This window comes from Typopeltis vanoorti, chromosome 12 (assembly GCF_054136105.1).
Source record: "Typopeltis vanoorti isolate ZY-2024b chromosome 12, IOZ_Tvanoo_1.0, whole genome shotgun sequence".
NCBI classification, from domain to species: Eukaryota; Metazoa; Arthropoda; class Arachnida; order Uropygi; family Thelyphonidae; genus Typopeltis; species Typopeltis vanoorti.
Genome location: NC_143560.1, coordinates 113,590,868 through 113,617,019, shown reverse-complemented (window position 1 = coordinate 113,617,019; position 26,152 = coordinate 113,590,868). Strand labels below are relative to the sequence as shown.

At 34.1% G+C, this 26,152-nt stretch overlaps 1 protein-coding gene across 1 annotated transcript in view; it reads left to right on the top strand.

Annotated features, from left to right (window-relative positions):
• LOC150101143 (ubiquitin carboxyl-terminal hydrolase 24-like) overlaps positions 1 to 26,152 on the top strand; it is an 824,883-nt gene that overhangs the window by 273,205 nt on the left and 525,526 nt on the right. The window contains exons 19-20 of the mRNA XM_090401261.1: positions 9,675 to 9,751; positions 24,914 to 25,054. Of these exons, the coding sequence (XP_090257387.1) occupies positions 9,675 to 9,751; positions 24,914 to 25,054 (218 nt within the window). The remainder of the gene's footprint in view (positions 1 to 9,674; positions 9,752 to 24,913; positions 25,055 to 26,152) is intronic.

Here is a 26,152-nt window from a genome sequence, read left to right as displayed (position 1 = left end):
GATCACGCTTCAACAACTATAAACAACCTCACAACCTTCTACAATTCCCAGGTGTATACAAGGTTACTTGTGAATGCGGAAAGCCTTACTATGGACAGACAGAAAAATCTATCTTACTACGTCTCGAAGAGCATCAGAGAGACATTGCCTATAAGAGAACCAGAGCTACTGCTCTGTCGGGCCATGTCCTGCTTTCAATAAACACGAACAACGAAGGCCACCAACATGAAATAGATTGGACATTGACTTCAAACCTACACATCAGCCATGATGAAATAGAGCGCCGCATTGTAGAGTCAAGGGAAATCACCTTAGACCCTTTTCATTTGAATAATAATCTTAGCTATAATTTGGCAGACTCTTTCAACTCTACTATTAGATACTGGAGATCGCATGATTCCACACACGCACAGGTGTACAACAATAGAACTTTAACTCGGACTGTAGTTCAAGCTCATAACTGTAATTTACAGTCGAATATTATGGCTTTATAGTTGTATAGCTTTAGAGTGTGTCAATGTTAATTTAAGTGTCTTTTATTGTCTTTCTATGTTCTTATCGCCTGAAGAAGTCATTTTTGACGAAACATGTTGCGTTTTTTTCAAATAAATGTCATTGTGTTATAATTCTCGGGTTTAAGTCAGTTAATTTAAAAAATGAACATATCCCAACCCCGAGTTAATAGTACGTTTCATATATATATATATATATATATATAGTCCATCGAGTTTTCTCTGCAACATAGTACTGTTCTTCTTTTAATTTTGGTTTTATTGAAAATAATAGTGGAATGGCATATAAATATCACCTAGCAAGAAGGGAAGAAAACAGGATATTAAACATTGAACAGATAATCAAAATTTGAAGGTGGGGGAGTGTCCAGATCTCAATTGAAATCTCAGATTTCAATCCTGTGGAAATACGCTGACAAAACCAAGAACAGAGATCATTGATGGTATGGTATCAGCAGCAAAGAGAAAAGAAGATTCCCATGCTAGTTTGACTAATTACAGAAAAGGCAAATACTTTCATAAGAAAATAAGCATGTTTAGTGAGGGATGGTTGTACTAGTTTAAGTAGCATCATTTTAAAAAGCATCAAAAAAAAAAAAGAAGATATTTAGAACCCCAAGTGAGGAACAAAATATAATTAACTCAGATTTCATGATCACTGAACTCGGTGCTGCAATAAACCTATTAAAATTTAGAAAATCTGCAGGCCTTAATGATATCTGTAATGAACAAATTAAACATTTTGGATCCAGGACTAAGGAATGGTTATTAAACCTATACAACACTTGCCTCAGAACCAGCTATCTGAAGGCATGATAAAGTGGTGGCCTTTCTGAAACCAGGGAAAATTCCAACCGAAGCAAAAAATTGCAGACCTGTATCACTACTCAGCAACCTCTTTAAACTCTATGAACAATTAATTTTGAATAGGCTTCAACTCCTATTCGAACTCCATCTTATTGCTGAGCAGGCTGATTTTAGACCAGGCAAATCCTGTACATCACAAATTCTCAACCTCACTCAATATATATAATTGAGAAAAACTAGCCACAGCATATGATACCATAAACTATATCACATTCAGAAATAAAATATATGGAATAACTAGAGATTATCGCCTTGTCTCCTGATCCAGTCACTCTTGGAAAGCAGACTTTTTTGTGGACTTGGGAGGTAGGAAGAGCCACTGGCATTCCCCCCAAAATGCCCCCCCCCCCTGGGGAAGTGTGTTATCACCATTACTTTTCAATATCTATGCTGATGACCTTGCCATAGCTACTCATTCAAATAATTTCAAGTCCATTGGAACTACTCTATCACTTGCCTAAATAGTCTAACCACATATTATAGCAATAATCAATTAAAACTAAAACCCAGACTGGCCTTTTTCCACCTTAACAATAAAGAAGCCAACAAGAAGCTACAAATTTCTTGGGACAGCTCTTCTATAGAACATTCCTGGAACCCACTCTACCTCGGTGTGACTCTTGATTACACTCTTTCATATGAAACATGCAGAGAAAAAACAAAGGCAAAAGTATATGCAAGAAACAATACTAAGAAAGCTTACTTTCTCCAAAGTGTGCTAGGGTCCGCACCCCAGACCATAGCACACTGAGATCTTCTGCCTTGGTCCTTTGATATTCATCTGCCTGCCCTGTATGGGCCAGATCCTGCTATGCTGAAAAACTTGATTCAGCATTGAATGAAAGCTGCCACTTAATCATGATGCCTGAAACCAACACCATTAAGAGACCTCTATACTATGGCTATATTGCACCCTCTTCAATTCGAAGATCTGCATTCTTAGCTGATGAAAAAAGTAGACGAATGAATGATGAGTGCCACCCACTGTTTGGCCAGACTCCAGTGCCCCAAAGAATAAGAACCCGATAAAGCTTTCTAGCAACCATTGAACTGAGACATGACTTTGACAATGGTTTGCACTATACCCTGAGAAGAATACTGGTATTCCAACAGCCAAACATCTTCCACGTGGTGCCCACTGGGACTGGAATACTTGGAAAAGCCTCAACAGACTATGAATGATAGAATGCTGCAAACAAAACTTCATCATTTGGGGCTACCTCAGTGAACCAGATAATTGTGAGTATGGGGCAACACAGTCACTGGAACACCTTCTTTCTTGCCCCATTCTTAACTCGCCTTGCACAACTGCACAGAAAGTTGATTGCATAAGATACTGGAGAAACATCTGACCATATTTATTGTATATAACTTATATATAGTTTCTTTTTCCTTCATATTTTACCTATTATTCCCTGTATAATTTATCTATTAAATTTAAGCTGTTCTCATTTGTAATGTATCCTAATTTGTTGTAAATAATATTGTACAAATTACTTACTATTGTACCACTTGTGTTTGAATACGAAATAAATAAGTAGCGTCTTGGAATCAGGTGCAGATTAATTTGTCGAGAAAAGCAATTGTCAAATTTCGAAGCCGCAGAAAACTTTTTAAAAGAAAAAGTGTAAACTCTTTGTGATTTCTGGAACAATTCATGGTCATTTCAGCTGCATGTAAAAAATGACACTTCTATTTTCCTATAGTAGGGATTACTGTGAATAACTTTGTTTGGTTTTCTTGATTAATTTGCAGCATCCATTGGCATGCTTTTAAGTGACACACCTAAAAATCAGCAATTTTTGACTTTTTTTTTTCTTTCCTCATTGGTTGCTATATATAAAGAGATTATACATACTTAGATTTCTAGAAAAAACAAAGTACATGTTTATAGTAGCATAGCTTGATTACTGGCACTCTTGGCAAATTTATTCTTTCAGTGTGACAGTTTCGATAAAATATGTCACTGGCACCCTTCTGACATTAGTGCCAATCATCATGCTCCTATATATGTATATATTTATATTTTTTATCCCCCCCCCACATTCCTAGCATATTATGCATGCTTTATTTGATTGTTCATTTATAGTTTCAGCAGTTATTGTGTTAGGTCTGAAGTTAACACTGGAGAAATATTAACCTTTACATTTTACAAAATGCACAATTAAATCTGTAAAGCTTATGACAATAGCATAAATTAAAAAAAAAAAAAAACATATTATGATTCCCAATCATTTGTCAGACCTTATCTTGAGAATTTCACTACATTTGCTGTTCAGTTGGAAATATCCATTTTTCAAGTCCTTTCTACAATGAAAGGAAATTTAAGAATGGATTTTCAACTGAAGAAGTTAGCCGGAGTCATATATAGGTTTAAGGGTTTGTCCTCTCAGAAATTCTGGTTTTACATCTCTCAAAAACAGCTTCCAGGTAGTATACAACTTACATTCCCTTTTGAAGCACACTACCATCTTGATGTGGCTGATGCCGTGGTTCATGAGTGCAACGTTTCTAGTTTCTGTTCCTCCATTCCCTTCTTACATGCTGTGTAAGTAACAACCTTTAAGGACCTACCAAATGGAGTGCGTAATGAATCTTTCTCATATGAGGGTACAGCAGTAAAGCATTTCCTGCAAACATGATAGTGATATATCAGAAACCTTTACAATCAATTAGCAAATAGCCCTTCTAATGTTTGCTTAACCAGATTGTACCTGGAGGGAGACTGAGTATGGTGGTGGTCTATGAGGAACACTGTTGAGGTTGCTCTAGGAAAGGAGACTAAGTTCCCTCTGTGTAGGTAACATGTCTGCAATCTTTTCTCAGTCTACTGCATTTCCCTGCTCTTGATTTTATTTGCTTTGTCTTCTACAGTTAATGGAGAAATAATGTTATAAAATACTGCTGTATTGCAAATGAAAAGAAAAATGATTCTCTTATAATAAAATAATCCTGAACGAACCATAAAAAAAGAACAAAAATTCAACAGGAAATCATTAAAAGCAATAAGAACTAACCAAAAATTCAAGAAAAAATGCACTAATAGGGGAAAAGCAAACGAACAACAACAACAACAAAAAAAAAAAAACTACATCTCTTTCGTTACCCAGAATAGATGACATGATTCTGTCACAAGAACATTAATGTATTTGTCATATCTAACTTACCATGTCAGAAGAATTCCAAAATCTATTCAACCATGACCTTTGTGACTTCTCCTCCTTTATAGTTAGATTACATGTTTCTGTATTCCTGACCCAAATACTTGCTCTAACTGAATAACAGATCCACCCATCTATTAATTTGACATCAACAAATGCTGTATGGAATCTCAGATGCTCAATGATGTGCCACACCAGCTTCCAGAAAAAAAGCATACAACAGGACCACACACGTGGTCCTGTTGTATGCTTTTCTGGAAGCCTTAATTCTCTGAAGATCAATTACTCCAGACACACCACCCATCTATCTCATTGATGGTCTACCCGTTCCTCTTTTTCCAGGACTTTATCTTCTATTACTGTTGAGAGAAGTCCTCCTTCTATCCTTTCAGTGTGTCCAAAGTATTTCAACGTTCTTCTGTCAATATCCTTAAGAAGCCTTAAAGTTCTCTACCGATCCTCTTTAGCACCCATCTATTTGTCTACCTTTCAGTATATGATATCCTCATCAGCCTAATAACAGATAACAGAAATAATTCTACAGGAATGAAACCTTCATCCCCTGTTCCTGCCCAAATTCCTGATTACTATTTTTTCATTTGTTTATATCTATCTATATCTATAAGCCATATTCTGGTATCAGGTGTAGTGTATATATATATATATATATATATATATATATATATATATGAAATGAAAGAGCTTATATAAGGCCATTAAAAATATAAAGACATGATTGCAGACAATCATTAGGCTTAGAAGAAGGACCATTATAAAAATCAGCAAAAGACTCTTAGACTAAGAGTTAAGAGATATTTTGCCCAAATATTCAGTAGCATTTTTGTATAGTGATACCATTTGTTACTTCAAAAAATAATCTACAGCTGCTTTGGCTTCTATGTTATTGAAATAGTTTTGGCTATTTTGCCATTAAAATAGCATTTTGTCATTCAACCGGAACTGACAATTGCTAGTTGAACATTTATCAATCTGTTTTTGATTTATGTATTCCAGATATAATTTTATGTCTATCTTCAAAAATTTTGTGTCCTTTCTAATCAAGTCGCTATGTTCCACCTGTAAAACTTCAGTCACTGTATAAATCCTAAATATGTTCTGTTTTAGAATTTAGTTCTTACATTTGTGGTGATGATAGATGAAAAACTTCCTTTAAAATATTTAATGATACCATCTGAGTGCATTATAGATGACATCCTTTTATATACCTTCTCCAGTTTTTCATCGACATTCTGTTTCTGTTTTATGCATGGGCACTGTGTACTGCAAAACTGGCTGCTATTCCTCTGTTTTTCTCTAAGTTTGCAATAATAATAATAATAATAGTAGTTGCTGGTTAACCTGCATATACAGTCCAGCTTCACACAGACTTCTCGTCTTTCTTTTATTTCATCTGTCTGTATTCTTTGGAACAATTTTCATACTATTTTCCTCAAAGACATCAACTTCCAAGTGTTGAAGAAATGTATCATTAGGTGTTCTGCTTCTTCTTAACACTTGCTCATACATGACACTGATTTGTTATAGGTTTTATAATCTCTTGTGAGTTGGAATTTATAAGGGGTTGATATATAAAAATTTTAATTTGACACTATACAGTGTAGCACATTATTAATGAGTTTGATTTATTTTCCCAGTTTTTGTAAATAAAAATGAACCATTGAAACCACTCTACCCACTTTAAAGCCCTCACAGAAAATTTAACCTTGAATAAGACAGACATATTGATAAGCTTTGATATCTCCTCTTTGTTTACCAGTATTCCCCTAACTGACACCTTATCTCTCTTAGAAAACGTTTCCCCCCCCGACATCTTAGATCTCTTTTCCTTTGCCATTAACTCTGGGTATTTCTCTTGGAAGAACAAAATCTACAAGCAGATAGAGGGAACCACCATGGGTTCCCCCCTCTCACCCCCCCTTGCCAATTTCTATATGGAAGATTTCGAAAAACGAGCCATAGACTCAGCCCCACTCAAACCTTCTATCTGGCTAAGATATGTAGATGATGTGTTCTTTATTTGGCCTCATGGCCCAGACACGTTAGACTCCTTCCTCAGTCATCTCAATAGCCTACATCCAAGAATCCAGTTTACTATGGAAAAGGAAAAGAACAATTGCTTACCCTTCCTAGACACCTTAGTCACACGCCTTCCTAATGATACACTTGCCTTCACTGTATACAGAAAACCCACACACACAGGCAGATACATTCACAAACTCTCCCACCACCACCCCTCTCAACAATTTGGCATTATTAAAACTCTTACCAAGAGAGCCCACAATCTTTGTTCCAGTGGAACCGCCCTCACTACTGAGTTTAACCACATACACAACACTTTCCTCTCCAATGGCTACAGTGATCACAGTATCAAAAAAATAATCAACTCCTTCCCCATTCCCCGTCCTTCTCGTCAACAAGAATTTAAAAATGCCATCACCATACCCTACATCCATGGCACATCCGAAAAAAAAAGCCAAGATACTAAAAAAAGTACAACCTACACACAGCATATAAGCCCTACCGCAAACTTGCTACCCTTATCCATTCTACGAAAGATCAGCTCCCTCCTCTCTCTCTGCCTGGAGTTTACAAAGTACCCTGTTCCTGTAAGCTGGCATACTTTGGACAGACAGGCAGATCAGCATCCATCCGCTTAGAGGAACACAAATCTTACATCTGCAAACACAACTATGGCCATTCAGGCTTGGCTGACCATGTTTTGGATACCACCCACAGGGTATCTTGGAAGAAAACCACCATGCTCCACCACACCAAATTCAAGAAAGAGAGACTTTTCTTGGAAGCAGCAGCAGCAGCAGCTCTCAAAAACCAACCAAATCTGAATAAATACGGTTGTATTAAGCTTCCGAAGATTTGGGAAACACTTATCACCAAAGGTCCCACCTTACATTCCAGGCCACCTACTACTGCCCTTAGAGGGCGCTCCAACTAGATAGGACTTTAGTGTCACCCACGTGGTTGGGCTCAGTATTGTTTATTATTTGTGTGTATGTTACATTAACTGTTTTTGTAATCCCTGTAGATGTCCTAGTGACTAGGACGAAATATAGGAAGTATTAAATTCTATTTTAATTCTTTTTGAGTGTTGTAAAAAATCCATTAAGCCTCCAACCTGATGTCCTCACAGCACTTAAGCCTCTACACACGAAACCAAATTTGAATTGCATGTATGCGCATCTTCTTATGCACATTTAATTTAATCTCAATATTATCAACTTCTATCCAGCTAGAATGGCATTATTGTAATGTATTACTAATGTGTTGAATTTATGTGCTCTCTTCCCCTGAAAATGGTCCACTTTAAACAAAAATTAAAAGGGTCCACAAATTTTTGTAATAATTCCAAATACCAAATGTAGTAAATCTGCCTTACATGAATCCTGGAATAACTTGCATAAAAATAGAATTACGAACTGAATCTATTTAGTGCTCATGCAGATGAAAAGATCCACTGAAAATGTAATGACTGTCTTATGTTATACTATACTTGATTATTTACACTATATTAGCTAGACTGTAGAGACCCAGATCCTTCTATGCAAAGATACAGCAGTAACACAGTTTCACAGGCTTGCCACTAAATAGTACATGGGAACAAACCTGATAGTAATGAATTAGGAGGCTTCTTAATCATCTGGCAAATAATCCTTCTGCCATATTGAGCCTAGAGGGAGTTTGAGTGCAGCAGTATAAAGGGGAAACTGTTAAGGCCATGCTTGGAACAGGAGACTCGATATAGATGATATGTTCACGAGTTTTTCACCTCTCATTGCATGCACTTTTTATTTAGCTCTTCTACCACACTAATAATGAAAGACAATCTATATAAATTAGGTTTTACTGCTGATCATAAAATATCTCTCTCATACACAAAAAAAAAAAAAAAAAAAAAAAAAAAAAAAATCCCACAAAAAAAAAAAAAAAAAAACATAAAGAGCACCAAAAATCATAAACATTAATAATAGCAACAACAACAACAAAAAAATTCCATAGCCATAAAGCAAGTTAAATGACCTAGACCAATTCAAGTCATTATTTCTAATGAAACCTCAATGCAGTCCGAGAAAATAATTCTGATCATTAAGTGGCTTGAACCCAAAATGCCAGCATCACTTTCAGCCTACCCTGTAGCTTGTAACAGCTACAAAAAACCATCAACAAATCCAAATTTTATTTTGAAAGGGTCAAGTGCAGAAAACTTGCTGCCTTTCAAACTGCAAGCATGCATCTTAGTCTTCTTTAAGGCAAATAGCACAACTTTTGCCCATCCATGTGCTTCCATCTTTCTCAAATTCAGATGAATTATTCTAACATACCTAAAGACAAAGCTAACCAACTGGCATTAATTTCTCCAACTGTTGCATTGATGAACCAAGGCAAAGTAGTGCTTACTTTACCAAGAACTACTCACTTGCATGCCTTCGTAACCTTTTATCAAAAGAATCCTGAGTAGCTTAGTTATTTCTAGGACATTTGATTATGTCTAGCACAGAAGTTTAGGTTTGGTAGTTTGCTCAGTAGATTACCATTGTATGATCTATGTTCTAATTTTTGCAATTGGGTCATCAGCTTCCTTCACTCTGCATGTCATGGTTGATGGCTTCCAACATTGTATGATAGCAGTAATAAAAAGCATTCTATAAAACAAATACCAGAAATGTTTTGAACAATGGCAACATTATCTAATAAGTTTATTACTACACAAGGGGATTACTTCAAAGGTAATGGTAGCCATTAGCCTGCAGATGAATAAATATAGTCTTTACACGTGTATTCTGAGAATTTAATTGTTACACCTTGTATGTCAACCTCGTCATGGTACTGTGAGAGAGAATGTTCATATTTTGAAACTATTTCCTATATCTTTTGTAAATTTTATCTGATATATTATTTTGAAAACTGGACAACATTCACTTTGGTCATTTTGTTGTATGCATCTGGAAAACAAACATGCTTACAAAACGTAGCTTTTTTTTAAAGTAGTTTTATCTAATATAATATAAACTTTTAATATTCAAGGTTTAATTTAAAATGTTTTTTTGTGAAACATACTATAATTTGTTTGCATAAATCTTCATCAATTAATTTTTAGGATTCAACTGTTATAAAACATACTTTGAAACTGTAAATTCATCTGAGAATAAACTCCGAAGATCTGGAATGAATATAGTAAGTTTAACTTTCATAAAGTTTTAATTAGATGCTATATCTAAATATTCACTTAGAACTCATCTATAAATTATAAATATACTGATGGCTTTGTGACCACTTGTGAGAATATATTTAATTTTAAAGCCTGTTTTTGTTTAGGAGTGTCCCTTATTTTAAATACATAGGCTATTTTTACTCAAAAAATTTTATATATATATTCTAGGGCATCATGGGTGAGTATTGAAGGCAATTATAGCAGAATAAAAGAGGAGGAAAATTTTGTACATACCTTGTTTTTGATACTAGGATGTCTTCAAATTCCATGTTCCTGCTGAAGGTTGTTTATAACAAGGGGGGAAGGGAGCGTGGGTGAGGGGGGTGTTTTGATGCAGGAAGAATAAATTGGAAACCTGGGTTTATTTTAATAATATATATATATATATTATTGTGTTTAAGGGCCCTTTTTTTGGGGGGGAAGGGTTTACTTATGGGAAAACTGGGGCAGGGGAGAATGTTAAAGGGGTGCGAACCGTTTCGGTCGACCAACCTTCCCCCTTGTTATAAACAACCTTCAGCAGGAAAATGGAATTTGAAGACAAGGTATGTACAAAATTTTTCCTCCTCTTTTATTCTGCTATAATTACCTTCAATACTCACCCATAATGCCCTAGAATATATATATAAAATTTTTTGAGTAAAAATAGTCAATGTATTTAAAATAAGGGACACTCCTAAACAAAAACAGGCTATAATAGCCTTAGTAATAATAATAGTGTTTAAGAGGAGTAGCATGGGAATTTTCCCAGAAACAATACTTAATTTAATTTTAAAGTTTTATTCTACTCTTGTTCGTTTTATAGTTACTTTTGCAATTTCCAGTTTTTGCTATTATTTTTTATGGGTACAGTTTTAACTTTGACAGTTATTACTATCTGTTCCTTGTTTTTGTATTAAAAAAGAAAGAAAAAAGAAACTTAAAATCACCTTTTTTTTTTTTTTTTTTTTTTTTTTTTTTTTTTTTTTTTTTAAATTCAAAAAAATTCTCTCTCCTTATTATTGTATATTGTAGTATAAACTCTTCAAACAGTGTACCAGAGACTGTGTTAGTACAACACTGTTGGTATGTTATTACCATTTTTCTTTCAAAACTTTCTTCTAGACTGGTCTGTTATATGACCAGCTCTTACTTTTTCTCTCTTCTAAAGCCCTTCCAACTGCATCAGTATACTGATATTTTCGGTTTTTCTTTTGAGTTTCTTGCCTGCTATTTTTGCTCCAAACACCTGTTCCAGAAACCTTGCCTTAGAATCTTAACACAGAATTTCTTCAAGCCACTTCATGCCTCTAGTAACTTTTCTGAAGGCAGTTACTTAATCTGCTTCAAAGCCTTCAAGAAAATTTATTTAAGAGTTTAACATTATCTACACTGAATAAAGAACTAAAGTTATTATCCCTTATATCAAATTTAATATCACCTTCTTAACAATGTGATCAGTATAATTTCTGAAAACCAGTGAAAATAGTGTTCATCTTTGCTTCGCACCTTGTTTAATTTTGCATTCACTGCTTATATTCCTTTCAATCACAGCTGCTGAATTGTAGCTTAAGCTGTATTGTTCCATACAATCCGCTCACACCATACAATTTTGGAGTTTGTGCATTTCATTTTTGTCATATGCATTTTTTAGACTTACAAAACTTAAATGCAATTCTTGTTATTTCTAGAGTTTTCTTAATTGTTGACAAAACTACCATGTATTCCTTTATAATTATATATTACCAAATAAGTTTGTTGTGCTAGTGTTTAAGTGTGCTACTAGAGTCTTTCATTTTAATCATAAGAAAATTGATATGGCTCTGTTGGATAAAGAGAATGGATACTATGATACTGTTAAACTTTGTTAAGACATTTGATAGGATACCACAGGAAATGCTGTTGTGTAAACTGGAGAATATGGGATTGGAATATAAACTATTGGCTTGGATAAGTGGGTATCAAAAAATAGTACATGGAGGTGGGTGAATCTGTCAGATTCAAGGTGTCCAGTGGCATGCCCCAGGGATCAGTCCTTAGACATTGTATAATCTGTATAGTGATGATATTGGGAAGGGCCTGACAGATCTTCAGTTGTTTGCTGTTGATACAAAGATAGGTAGGATACAATCAGAGATGCCACTGATGTACATTATTTACAGGGTCATTTGAACAGGTTGGAGGCATGGGCAAACAACAGCTATCAATTTTTCAATGTTAGTAAGTGTAAAATCATGCACTTTGGCATGATGAGATATCAGATGGCATATTTTATTGACGGTATTATGCTTACAGTAAGTGAAGTGGCTAGCAATCTTAGTTCTGGTGGATAGGAAGTTGAAGTTCAAGAAGGGTCACATAGCAAAAAAAAAAAAAAGCGAATACAACTCAGGATCATTGGGATGTTAAAACAGATACTAACATTTAATGATATGAAAGTCATTTTACCTCTTTACAAGGGCTTGATATAACTGCATATGGACTGCTGTGCTCACATTTAGTCTCCTGGGTTCAAAGGGAATAAAGAAGCCGTGGAAAGGCTATAATGCAGAGTTATGAAGATGATATTGGGATTATGGAATGTAAATTAAAAGGACAGATTGAGAGTATGTGGACTGCAGATGCTGATAGACAGGAGAAAGAGAGCTGACATGATAGAGGTCTGTAAACTTATGAGAGGGTGTTATAGGATATTGGTTGATAAAGTTTTTCATTATTTGGAAGGTGGAAAGAGGACACTTGGACATTTATATATAATTAAAGTTAGTGTGCAGTTAAAAAAAAAATTGATGGGAGCTAGATTTTTCTCTCTCAGAACCATTAGGAGAAATGGTTTGCCTGTTGGAGTAATGAGTTCTTCACCCAGTGTGAATGAGTTTATGAGAAAGTATGATAGCTGGTGTGGGTGATGTTATAGCCTTCCTTGATGAGTCCTTGATTCCCTAGTGGTATAATAATAATAATAATCTAGTCTTAATAACTTGTATTTAAACTAAACCAAGCTTGTTTAGTTTAAATAAAATTTAAAGGAAATAAATACTGTTGCAATACTCATATTCTGCCCCCCCCCCCCTTTTTTTTTTTAATAAAAAAAATAAATTTATACCCTGGAAGCTCTACATGATCATCTGGATTATGCAGTGTAGTCACTGTAAAACTTTTATACCTTCATCTTTCAACATTTTGGGTTGAATTATCATCTGAACCAGTTATGTCCTGAGTTTCAAGTTTCTGGTATAATTTTTTTATTTTATTTCAGCTATTGAAAATGTATTGCATATTGCATTCCTGGATGTTTTCAGCAGCTGTTGTATAATTGTTATTTAACATAACAAATTTTCAATGTGCTTATTCCATACATTGAGAACATCCTTATATTCAGTTTTTCCCCACATTTTGGACTGAATTGGCTTTAAAAAGTTATCTCTTGAGCAGAATTTCTGGACCAGGAAAAAAAAAATTTCCTTAGCCAACCCATGGTACTAACATTTTTTTGGGTGGAAGTCACATAAAACTTTCAAAGCATTCTTAGTTTTTGCCAAAACATCTTTTCTCTTTTATGATATTTATCATCTATATCAGGGATCGGCAACCTTTTCAGACTTGTGGGCCACATTCAAGTTTTATTTTTTATTAATCGGGCGCAAGCATTTAATTAAGAGAAAATAGTGAGTGAAAAAATACTTTTTTTCACTCACTATTTTCTCTGATTATTGATTACTGATGATAGATGAAAACCTCAACCAACATCTTGTTGGTTGAAGTTTTCATCTATCAGCAATACTCCATCTCCTGTCCTAATTCACTCTATCTCCCCTGAAAATATAATACTCTTTACATTATTTATATATATATATATATATATATGTGTGTGTTAAAGATACCAAGCTATTTTAAACCTGGTTTTACTTTCTACATATATATATATATATATATATATATATTATTTTATTTTTTTGTGGTTTCAACCCATGAAAGGTTGCTATAAACCTATAGTACATTTTGCACCATGGTTGGGCTAAGGTTTTTTTTATATAATAAGTTTTCAATTTTTATTATATAAATTTTAAAAAACACAGAAATATTTAAAATACGAGATATGAAACAAACATGAAAACGAAACTCAATGAAAAATTATTATCACATAAAAACAAAGTAATATAGTTTATCCATCACAATACGGGTGTCTCCCTGCTTAATACGACTTTTGTGATTGTTTTCCCTTAGCCAAATTATCTATATCCACTTTACAACCTGAGGTGCAAATTCAAATCGAAGCATACAAAGTTCATCAGTCATGGGAGAAGAAAATTTATTTTTTCTAAAACTCATGGCAGAAAATGCTTATTCACAAATGTATGTGCTTCCAAATGCGACTATCATCTTCTTTGTGAAACTGATTAATACTTAATTTTTTTTTGGTAAGCATCGATAAAATTTTTGGATATTTTCTAACGAAAATGTGTTCTTTAATGTTTCATTGTGCTGTAATTCCAAAACTTCCATCTGTAGTTGGTTTGATAAGTCATCAATATCGACATTAAAAGTGTTCAAAATTAAGCGCATTTCGATGCTATTTTTATGAAAATCAACAAATCTTGTTGAAACTTCCGTTTGTAAATCTTCAATAATACCAACAAAAGTTTCCTTTAGTTTGTATTTTCAAGTTGCACAGATGATATCAAGAAGTATAAAATTATTTTTAATTTGTTATTCATATTATAAAATGTATTATTTAAATAATTCAACATATGGGCCTATGCCATGCAAGTATGGTCACTCTTTTATGTGCCACCAAAAATGCATGTTTGGGCCACTGGTTGCCGACCCCTGATCTATATTGTTTTCAAAATATTCTAGTCAATTTTAAGTAAATTTTAATAGGCAATAAACTATTCTTGTTTTAATCATATACCCAATTGTAAGCAAAGTTTGTGCATAAAATATCTCTCTTCACAATTAGGCTAATTGTATATAGAAGCTGTTGTCTTGACATCACTTACCTTATATGATGTTAACAGATAGTAGGTGATATTTGATCAGAAATGCTCAAATATGCAGGTATTATTATTATTATAATATGGGTATCTCCACGTAGTCAGAAGTTATCGTGGGAGATTTGCATTAACCTTTATACACACAATGCTTATTATACCTCTCCTTAAACTCATTTACTGTCAAGGCACTCGCAACTAATTCTGGCAATCTATTTCATCATTCACCACTCTCCAAGCAAAAAATCTAGTCTGCTCCCTTACTAACCATGCTCTTACACATCTTCCAGGGGTGACCTCTAATTCTCTCTTTATTTCTCATTGTTTTGAAAAATTTCCTTTGTGTCAATCTTATAGAACCCTTTTAATAGCTTATAAGTTTCTGTCATGGTGTCTCTTTTCTGCCTAGCAACTAAAGTTTGCAACCACACACCTTGAACCTTTTCATAGGGAGTATTCCATAGACCTTTGTCACTCATCTCTGAATCCTCTCCACCACTTCCTGATTCCCAAGAAACCCAGGTGACCAACACTCTCAAACCTTAGCAACTGTAAATTTTGCTTCTATCTTGTCATACCTCTATTTCCTCTTCCAATCTTTGTCCCAATAGTTGAAGTCCCCCATAATAATTGCTAAGCCTGCACACATTGTGCTAACTTGCTCATTCATGGTATTCACACCTTGCTGTGGACCTTCTGGTCAGTAACCAACAATATATTTTGTCCTGTTGGCATCTATCTCAACCCATATTGACTCAAATGAACCATCTCCTCCAGACCTAAAAATCCTCTTTAACTTCTAATTTTGTTGGTTGAAGTTTTCATCTATCATCAGCAATACTCCATCTCCTGTCCTAATTCACTCTATCTCCCCTGAAAATATGATACTCTTTACATTATATATATATATTTATATATATTATTTTATTTTATTTTTTTTGTGGTTTCAATGAAAGGTTGCTATAAACCTATAGTACATTTTGTACCATGGTTGGGCTAAGGGTTTTTTATCATTTATATATATATATATATTGTAATTATTTTGTTTATTATTACATACTCCAGAAACCATACTCTAGAAACCAAAGATGGGAACTTTTTCAAGACACTTCAGGTCTCCAATAAATGGGATGGTGGTTTAGCACTGGTAATGAAATTCATCTCCTATCTAAAAATAATCACATACATCCATGCTCATGGTGGAATTTGAACCATGATTTATTGGTTGGACTCAGCCAACAAAGTTGGAATTTACATTGCATTCTGTTATTTTCTGTCAACAGATATCTAACTGATACCTATAATCTTTTGTCAATTCTAGCTGACCAATGCCAGAAATTCCTCTCTTTTATTTCTGATACTTATGACATTCACACACACATATACATTTCAACATGCCCTTGAACCCACTGTTCCCCTTGTGTAATGGAATTACTAATCTATTTGGATTTATGCTAATTTCTGTATATACACACGTTTGCTTGAACCCACAATTTATTTTCTATTTCATAAGTTCTGTTGGGATGTTATCCTCTCCTGGTGATTTTCCATTTTTCATTTCTTTTAGTGCTTCATTTAATTTTTCTGATGTAATGTTGTAATGTTATTTGAGAGAGTATTCTGCTACATTTTCCAGAGATCTTTTATATAATAATTTTGATTGTTTATATCCTGCCCAAGTTTATTATTATAATCTATTCATTATTAGTAATCCATCTCTCCCATATCGGTTGTTTCTTTCTGTAAGAAATTTATTGCTTTATAGATCTGGATTGTGATTAATATATTTCTTTTCTTATAATTTAGGTTATAGGTTAGAATACTGGAGCAGCTCTATAACAATAAAGGCCTTTTTTTTCCCTTGATTATTTAACATTAAGAGCTACATGAAGCTTACAGAAAATTCTAAATACTAATAAATTCTCATTCTTTTGAATTTATTCTAGAGGTTCATTTTGATGGGAATGGAAACTTGTTTTTTGAATTAACTATATAGTGAGCTTGTAATTTGATCTCTTGCTATAATTAACCACTCTCTCTCTCTCTCTCTCTCTCTCTCTCTCTCTCTCTCTCTCTCTCTCTCTCTCTCTCTCTCTCTCTCTCACACACACACACACACACACACACACACACACACACTCACTCACTCTTTGCATGCTGTGGTGTGCGAGTTGATTATTATTTGCATATAACTGGCAGTTTCTAAAATTCTGTAAAGATAAAGAGATATGCAACATATATATATCACTTTATATACAGGAGACACTACAACACTTTGAGAGAAGGATGGATGGGACTTATAATTTCTCCTGCAAGATTGCAGCAGTCACAAGACTTTTTTCCATTTACTATTAGGAAGGATATCTCAATTTCTCACCCAAACATGAAAAGTACAAGACTCCAAGGTCTCATACTATTTCATGTTTATCATGCTTTTGAAATTGTCTTTAACTTATGAATTATACTGTTATTTTATGAGCAGGAATAATTAATTTTAATCTTGAATATATTAATATTCATTAAGATATGTTTCCTGTTTAGTAATAATTGAAACTTAATCAAATCTTGTGTTGGGATCTGCAATGCTTTTCTGGAATTTATCAGCTGATATAAGGAAAAGATTTACTGGATGTAACTTAAAGTCAGTCTAAAGATAAACAGAAAAAAAACTAAAATCATGTTTAATCGTTTAGTAACACCAAAAAACATAATAATAGAAAACAATTTTTTGGAAAGAGTCTCTTCATATACATACTTAGGTCATCTCATTGACCTAAACTGTGGACTCAAAAAGGAAATAAATAGGAGAGTTCAACTTGCCTGGAGTGCATTCAGAAAATTGAAAAACATTTTTCAAAATGATGATGTCCCACTCTGTTTAAGAAGGAAGACATTTAACCAGTGTATACTTCCAGTCATCTCATATGGTTGCGAAACTTGGTCGCTAACAAGAGCACTGGCAAATAAATTAACAACAACAACTCAAAGAAAAATAGAGAGGTTGATGCTAGGCATCACATTAAAAGATAAGAAGCTAAACACCTGAATAAGAAGCCAGACTCGCATCACTGACATCATTCTTCACCACAAGCAACTAAAATGGAAATGGGCTGGACATTTATCCAGAAGAGAAGATGAGCGATGGACCACCATACTTACGAACTGGATTCCTAAAGAAGGGAAACGAAGCCGAGAATGTCCTAAAAGAAGGTTGAGTGATGAACTGTCAGAGTTTATTGGAGAAAGTTGGTCAACTATTCCCAAAAACAGAGAATGGTGTAAAGAGCTGGAGGAGGCTTTCGTCCAGCAGTGGACAGAAAATGGCTGAAAAGAAGAAGAAGAAAGAAGAACTTAAATAAATATATATATATATTTCTTGCAGTAATTTTAGAAATATTTCATGGCCATCTTCACCTGCAAATGATTAGGTTACAAAACTGTCATCATTTGATTTGATACATGTGATGTGTCACCTCAAGAGTTGTTTAGTACAGACAGCATGCCTATAATAAACAATATTTTTATGAAATAAACTTGGATAAGTTGAATTTGGTAATCATTTCATTCTGTCATTCAGCTATGTATTGATACAGAACTAAAATATCAATATGTTCCTGAATATTGAAAAATGTATTATCTTGAAAATAAGGAAATAAGGTGGTTATCCATTCTCTCAATTCTAATATAGCTTTAGTTTTAGTATTGTTCATGTAGCTTTCCACTTGCCTCTGCCTTTTTTGAAGATTTTAGTGAATGACACCACTTTACAAATTTATACGCTGGATAGGCTTATGTGTTCGTCAGACATGTTGTAATAGATTTAACAGTATTGATATGAACACAGATGGGTAAGAAAATAACTATTTATTAACTTAAAAGCTAATATTTTGCTGGTATTATATCCAGCATCTTCAGAAAAAAACAATACAAAGTTTGTTACAAATGCAAGACAACCACAACCACATTCTGGTTGTCTTGCATTTGTAACAAACTTTGTGTTGTGTGTTCTGAAGATGCTGGATATAATACCAGCAAAATATTAGCTTTTTAAGTTAATAAATAGTTATTTTCTTATCCATCTGTGTTCATATCAATACTGTTAAATCTATTACAACATGTGTGACGAACACATAAGTCTATCCACGCGTATAAATATTCTTCACGGAGATAACATCGTATGTAAGGCACGACAATACGGTAAGTGGAAAGTAAAATTGGCATGGCAACTGAACAGGTTAGCCTTCTTAAAAAGGTGCTGAGATACCAATTTGATACCAAACTGTATAAAAATTAGGAACAAGTTTCACTCGGCCAAAGCCCAAAGTATTTATAAAAGAGCGAGTTTAGCACTATTATGAGAAAGGGTATACGCTACTCGCCGAGAACTTTCAAAAATAAATTCCTCCATCAGTGTACTATGTGATATATTATCTGACATTTTGAACCCAGAGCTATGGGATATCTTGGATAGAATCTCCGACTTGACAGCCAATAAAGAATTTGCTGAAGTTAAAAACCGACACCGGAAAAAATTTGAAATCCTCCAGCAACGCAATGTTACGCAGTGGCTACAATTTCATCAAGATGGCGTCGTTGTGAATCTATCATCGACAACCTTATCCAGAGAGGCCATGAGTGCATTAAGTCTTGGACACAATTTTGCCGTTACTCCTAAAGAAGTGCCTAAAACCAAAATAATGGCTTCCATTGAACGTGAGATTTACCACTTGCCTTCAGCTATAGCCAATAATATTAGGTTAGACGTGGCCAATATCCTAATCCATTCTGAGCCTTCCAAAAATAATATCCCACATAAAGAAATAATAGCTCTAAAAGAACTACGCAATAATAACCACATTACAGTAACCAAATCAGACAAAGCAAACGGCACTGTAGTAATGGATACAGCAGAATATGAAAGCAAAATGCATGCACTGCTCCAAGACTGGTCTACATATCAAATCATAGATCGAGATCCCACCAACTCACAAAAGAATAAGGTGTGCAAGTTACTGAACAAAGTCACTTCCCAGCCAAAAGAAATTGTCAAAACACCCAGAATATATGGTGCTCCTAAAATACACAAACAAGGTACACCTTTGCATCCTATTGTAGATAGTATAAACAGTCCTACTATCTATTATGCTAAACATTAGCCAAATTACTAACCACTTACACAAACAATTCTCCCTCTTTTGTTAAAAATTCTACCAGCCTAAAAAGTATTTTAGAAAACCAAACCTTAAATTGTTCAGACCTAATGGTGAGTTTTGATATCACCCCATTATATCCTAATGTACCACTGATTGAAACAAAACACTTAACTTACTAAATTCACATTTTTCTCCAGATATATTTCAGCTATTTAAATTCACAGTACAGGCAGGTTATTTTACATGGTAAGGGAAAATATACAAACAATTAGATGGGACCGCTATGGGTTCCCCCCTTTCTCCCTCCTTAGCCAACTTCTACATAGAACATCTGGAAAAACTAGCTATCAACACAGCACTCTCAAACCTAGTCTCTGGCTATGCTATGTTGATGATGTGTTTGCTATTTGGCCACATGGCCCAGGCACATTGAATACATTTTTAGTGCATGTAAATAGCCAGCACCCTAAAATCCACTTTACAATGGAACTAGAAGCCAATGACTGCCTGCCCTTCCTGGACACACTGATCACCCGTCTTCCAGAAGGTTCCTTATCATTTTTGCTTTATAGAAAACCCACACATAAACAATCACACCATCACCCTTCTCAACAATGTGGTATCTTAAAAACACTAACCCATAGAGCTAGAGCAATCTGTTCCAATGACATTGCTCTCACTGCTGAACTTTCTCAACTACGTCACACCTTCTTACCCAATGGTTATAATCCTCATAAGATAGATAACGTACTAAATGCTACCAAGAAATCCCCTCTATCTACCACAGAAGACTACAACAAAACTATCACCATCCCATACATTAAAGGCACATCTGAAAAGATATCTAGGGTGCTTAACAAACACCAACTACGCACAGTATTTAAACCTTATGTAAAATTAGCAACTTTCATCCATTCATCTAAGGACAAATGCACTCCTTTATCACATCCAGGAGTCTATGAAGTGCCCTGTTCTTGCCATCAAGCCTACTATGGACAGACAGGAAGAACTGTGGACATCCGCCTCAGTGAACAAAAAATATATCCGACACTTTTACTATGGCAAGTCGGGTCTGGCAGACCATGCTTTGTATATCCCTGCACACAGGATCAATTGGAAAGAAACAAAAGTAATGCACAGAAGCTTCTACAAGTGAAAGAGGTTGTTCCTGGAATCAACAGAAGCCTTAAAACATACTCTGAACCTTAACAAGTATGGCTGTATAAATCTACCAAAGATTTGAGAGACAGTCATCCTAAGACCAAATTAATATTTATTACTTTTATTTTATTTTATTTTATTTTTTTTTCAAACTTTCTAAGACTATTATTTGGACTACTATTTCAAAACTTGGAACCTTTTATTTATTTTTATTTTTTAACCTAGATGGCACCCTATTTGGACTTTAGTCTTGTGTGGCACGCTGCAATTACTTATACTACCCCCACTGTTACACCAGATTGTTGTTGTCTTGCATTTGTAACAAACTTTGTGTTGTGTGCTATGAAGATGCTGGATATAATACCAGCGAAATATTAGCTTTTAAGTTAATAAATATATCCATCTGTGTTCACCTCAATACTGTTAAATCTATTACAACTTTACAAATTTATTTTATCTTTTTTTTAAAATGTACTGCTTTTAAATGTAAGTGTAAGTAAAACATTTTGATGTTGCTCATCCCACAATTAGATTGTTATTAATGATAAGGTACTTTACTGAATCATGTCTTCATATTCAACTACATTTTAACTATGTATCTGCATGCACTTACGTGTTCTGGCTTTATATTTTATTTTATTTTATTTTTATTTTTTTTATTTTTTATTTTGGAGAGAACTGAAATTTTTATGAAGAAGAATTTGCTACCTTTATATGAGATTGGCTAACTCAGCTTCAGTTGAAAAGGTCTTATAAATGGTCAAATCCATGTCATTTCATATAAAAGCCCATCATTGCTAGCCTACTTTAGAACAGAGTGCCATTTTTAATTTGAGGTATGCCACAAATTAAAAATGGTACTGGTTGGCCATGTGGTTAGTGTGCCTGCTCTCCAACCACCAGGCTGCAGGTTCAAATCCTGCTGTGAGCATGGATGTTTGCAGTTGTCTTTAGGTGCGATATGAATTTTGTCTGGGTGAGACCACTGCCATGCTTATTGGAGGCTTGAAGTGGACTTGAAAAAATTCCACATTTGGTCTCTAGAGCAGAGTTTCCAGAACTCCAGAACTGTATAAAAAAATTAATTAAAAGTACAAAGTTTAAGTTCATTATTTTGCTTATATCTATATTTCAACCTTCCCTTTATTGGAAGCTTTGAGACAGATAAGGTAATAATAAATAGTATTTGGAATAACATGTACCATATAAAACAGAAAGAGGCCCTAAAAGAATTGAGATTCATAAAACGTGTGTCATATTAAAAGTGAATATTAATTAATGCAACAGCTGGATCAAAAAATTAATAAATAAAAATTTTTTTCTTACCTTCCTAGTTTCTTATCCTCACTACTACAAAGTGAATTGACTCATAAAATCAAATAAAGTACATATGTATTGAAATATTATGGCATGAAGTAGAGACATTATTATAATTATTGCTTTCAGAGAAAATAACGGGGACTTCCTTTGGCAAGTGGCTTTGTCATCTCTAGACAGTCAGATAGCTGAAATGGCAATTGAAAATTTGTTAGATATTTCTTATCATGCTCTTGTACCAAAACTCAAGGATGAACTGTATATCCTAGATTACTATGGTGAATGTGATTATAACTTGACAGTATATTTATTTGATACTATTTAAACATTCTGTGGGCAAGTACGGTAAGGTATAATTGTTATATAGTTCACCCACCATTTGTAGGTCTCTGCTTGGCGTCTTGCCAAGAATAGTCAATTCATGCTGAAGGGGAGAAAGAAATGAAGGACGTACGAATTAGTTGCCAACACGTGAAATCACGTGCTTTATAGGTAAAATTTTCCAACTGTTATACAAGCAACATAGTTAACTACAATAATCATGAAAGAGAAGTTAATTTTCCCACCTGTAATAATAAACAACTCATCCCACAATACGGACTGATCACCCTATTATCGGAATGGATTCTCCTTTTTCTGGCATGCGCAGAAGTGTTGAAGGATCTCTAATCGGTGGGCGAACAATACTTCTGTTATTTCACAACCCTGCTTTGTCTTTGTTCTTTACTTCACAAATTGGTCGACTGACACCATTTATTTATTTCTACTATTCTTATGTTCGCATGCTCTATAGTCTAACAAATTAATTTGTTTTACGACTGCAACATTTAGACGATGTATTGAATGCGAGATTATAGGATTTTAAACTAAAGACAAAGCAGATATTGTTAGCATTCCCCACTTATGTTAATTTTTACCTTTAATCAGTTGTAGCTTGGCTTTCTCTTATGCAGGTTAAAAATTTTCAGGATATTGCATTGACAGAATTAGTTCAGTGTGTTGTTTGCAAACCATTTAATTAAATCAAAAAAGGAATATTTACAGTTTGATTCACATTAACTTATATACACAATTTTAGTACAGTCTTTGTTATTTTCAATTTTTCCTAATTCAAACTTAGATCTAATTTTCTTTCTTTAAAGTTAATTCACAATCTAGGATATCCTGCTAGTCATATGTACACAAACTGACAATAAAGCATATCTTGAGTAAGCTTAATTAAGTATCAGTTTACATTATCTTATTGTACTCATAAACCGACATACTTGCATTGTACATTCTTGCAGAATGTACATTGAACACATAATGTATATTCTTGCTCGATATTATCACATACATAAGTACTTACAATTCTCGTTCAGCACTGCCTTTTACATGAATCTTTTGTTCACACAAAAGTGCTCCTTTTTGTCCTTCTTTCCTTCTGTTGGCTCGTTCTTAATTTCCCACCAAATTTCTTCTTTGTCTGAATCATCGATTAGGCTTTACCCTTTAGGACCCTTAGCATGGCAATGTTCAGCTCTTTCCGATGATCAGCACTATACTTCTCATGGAGGCTGACCCAGGTAGGATACTGAGAAACTTAAGACCTATGATGCTTCTCTTTTGATTACCAACCGCGGACCTATATAAGGTGAAGGTCCACGGTAGTCTGGGCCTATATAAGGTGAGACTTGATGTCTCACCTTATATAGGCCCAGACTTCCATTGTATGCATGCGCACATCTCTTGAAACTACCATATATGGTCATGTGTTGACCCTTGACCATGAGGATGTCATACTCACATGTCTTTTGAAATTGCCATATATGGACATGAGTTAACAGTGTTATAGTACGTCCACAGATATGAGACCCTTCAACATTTCTGCGCATGTCAACAGAAGGAGAATCCATTCTGATAATAGGGTAATCAATGTCGGAAAATTAACTTCTCTTTTATGAACATTGTAGTTTTTACAGTGGTAACTATTTTGCTTGTATAACAGTTGGAAAATTTTATGTATAAAGAACGTGATTTCGTGTGTTGTGACCAATTTGTTCATCGCCTTATTTCTTTCTCCCCTTCAACATGAATTGACTCTGCTTGGCAGTCTTCCAACGAGAGCTCTCCCTTCTGTGGTCTGACTATACATAACGACATCATGCATCACATTAATTTAACAAAAGCTCATGTTATTACAATTATTACAAATATAAGATTATTACAAAAATTGACATTTCTTTAAGTGCAATCTCCCTAGAAAATCATGTAAAAACGAACCTGATAAGATACATAGTAACATATCATGAGAGATTTTACATAATAAACTAAATAGGTGAAAATAAAGAGTCTGCCTAAGTTATTATACTAATTATAAAATAACAATAGCATTTATAGTTATTGTACTTGTTTTAAAAAGAAAACTTCTGTTATTTTGGGATAGAGAAGGTTTAAAAATAGTTATAAAGTTTATGGATAAATCTTTATATTGTTTTTTTTTGATAAATTTAATATTGAAATTTTTTAAATATTTTTTCAGATTGTTGAAAAACTTGACCTTATAGGAGTAGACTTTCTTTGGCAAGTGGCTTTGTCATCTCTAGACAGTCGGATAGCTGAAATGGCAATTGAAAATTTGTTAGATATTTCTTATCATGCTCTTGCACCAAAACTCAAAAAGGTGATTATGTTAATTAAGTACTATATTTGGATAAGTCAGAAGTATCCATTTTATTTATCCCCCCCCCCCCAACCTCCATTTATTCTTATTTATTCTTGCTTGCTGAATGTATGTGAAATCTTAAACTTCATGTTTGTGAAACATCATTGTTATATATGAATGGCATATTGTCATGATATCGATCAGTTGTCTTGCTGAGTTAACCCATGAAAGTTGTGGTATGTTTAGTACCGTGGGTGGACTAAGGGTTAAATAATATAGGAATGCTCCTTTTGAGACCAAACATGGTATTTTTGAATACACTTCAGGCCTCAAATAAACAAGACAGTGGTCTCACCTAATCAACTAAAATCACCTTCTACCTGGACTTCATGACTAGACATGTCATGATATAATTTGAACCCACATTCTGTTTGTTGAAGAGCAGAGACTTATGCTGCCTTTCAACAGGCAAACATGCTCACTCCACTGATTTCACATTGTGTAATCAGTGGAGTGAGATTATTTAGTTTTTGTAGGCTGACAGAGTCATAAGTGCAAAATACAGCAATGACAGTATTTTTTTATAGTAAATACTTCACACGTTCAAAAATAATGTATTTATTGATGAAGTATGATTGGAACACAAATCCATTGTCAGAACTGTGGTAAAAAATAAATAAATAAAAAATCCATACATTTATTTTCAAGAATAGGAAAATGACTAGATAAAATGGCAGGTGACCAACTGTAGGTTTGTTGGGATGATTTCATGATTGCCATGAAATCATCCCAACAAACCTTTACTATCATAAACGTGAAAGATGGGCAAGATTTATAGACAGGCACAGACAAAACTATTTTGGCATCTTTAATTACCATTTGGACTGATCTTGTGAGGAAGTGATGTGATCAGTATTACTGGTGACAAAATGGATTTTCCATCAAACTACTGGAGAGCAGATAACACTTCTATTCCAAACTGAACATGAGTTTGTAGTTGGGACTCAACATGCTCCCTATGAAGAAAAAAAGTTTTAATCACACCCTGTAGCAGGAAAAGTATTAGTCATACTTTCTTTTATTCAAAAAACAACAACAACAACAACAAGAACCATT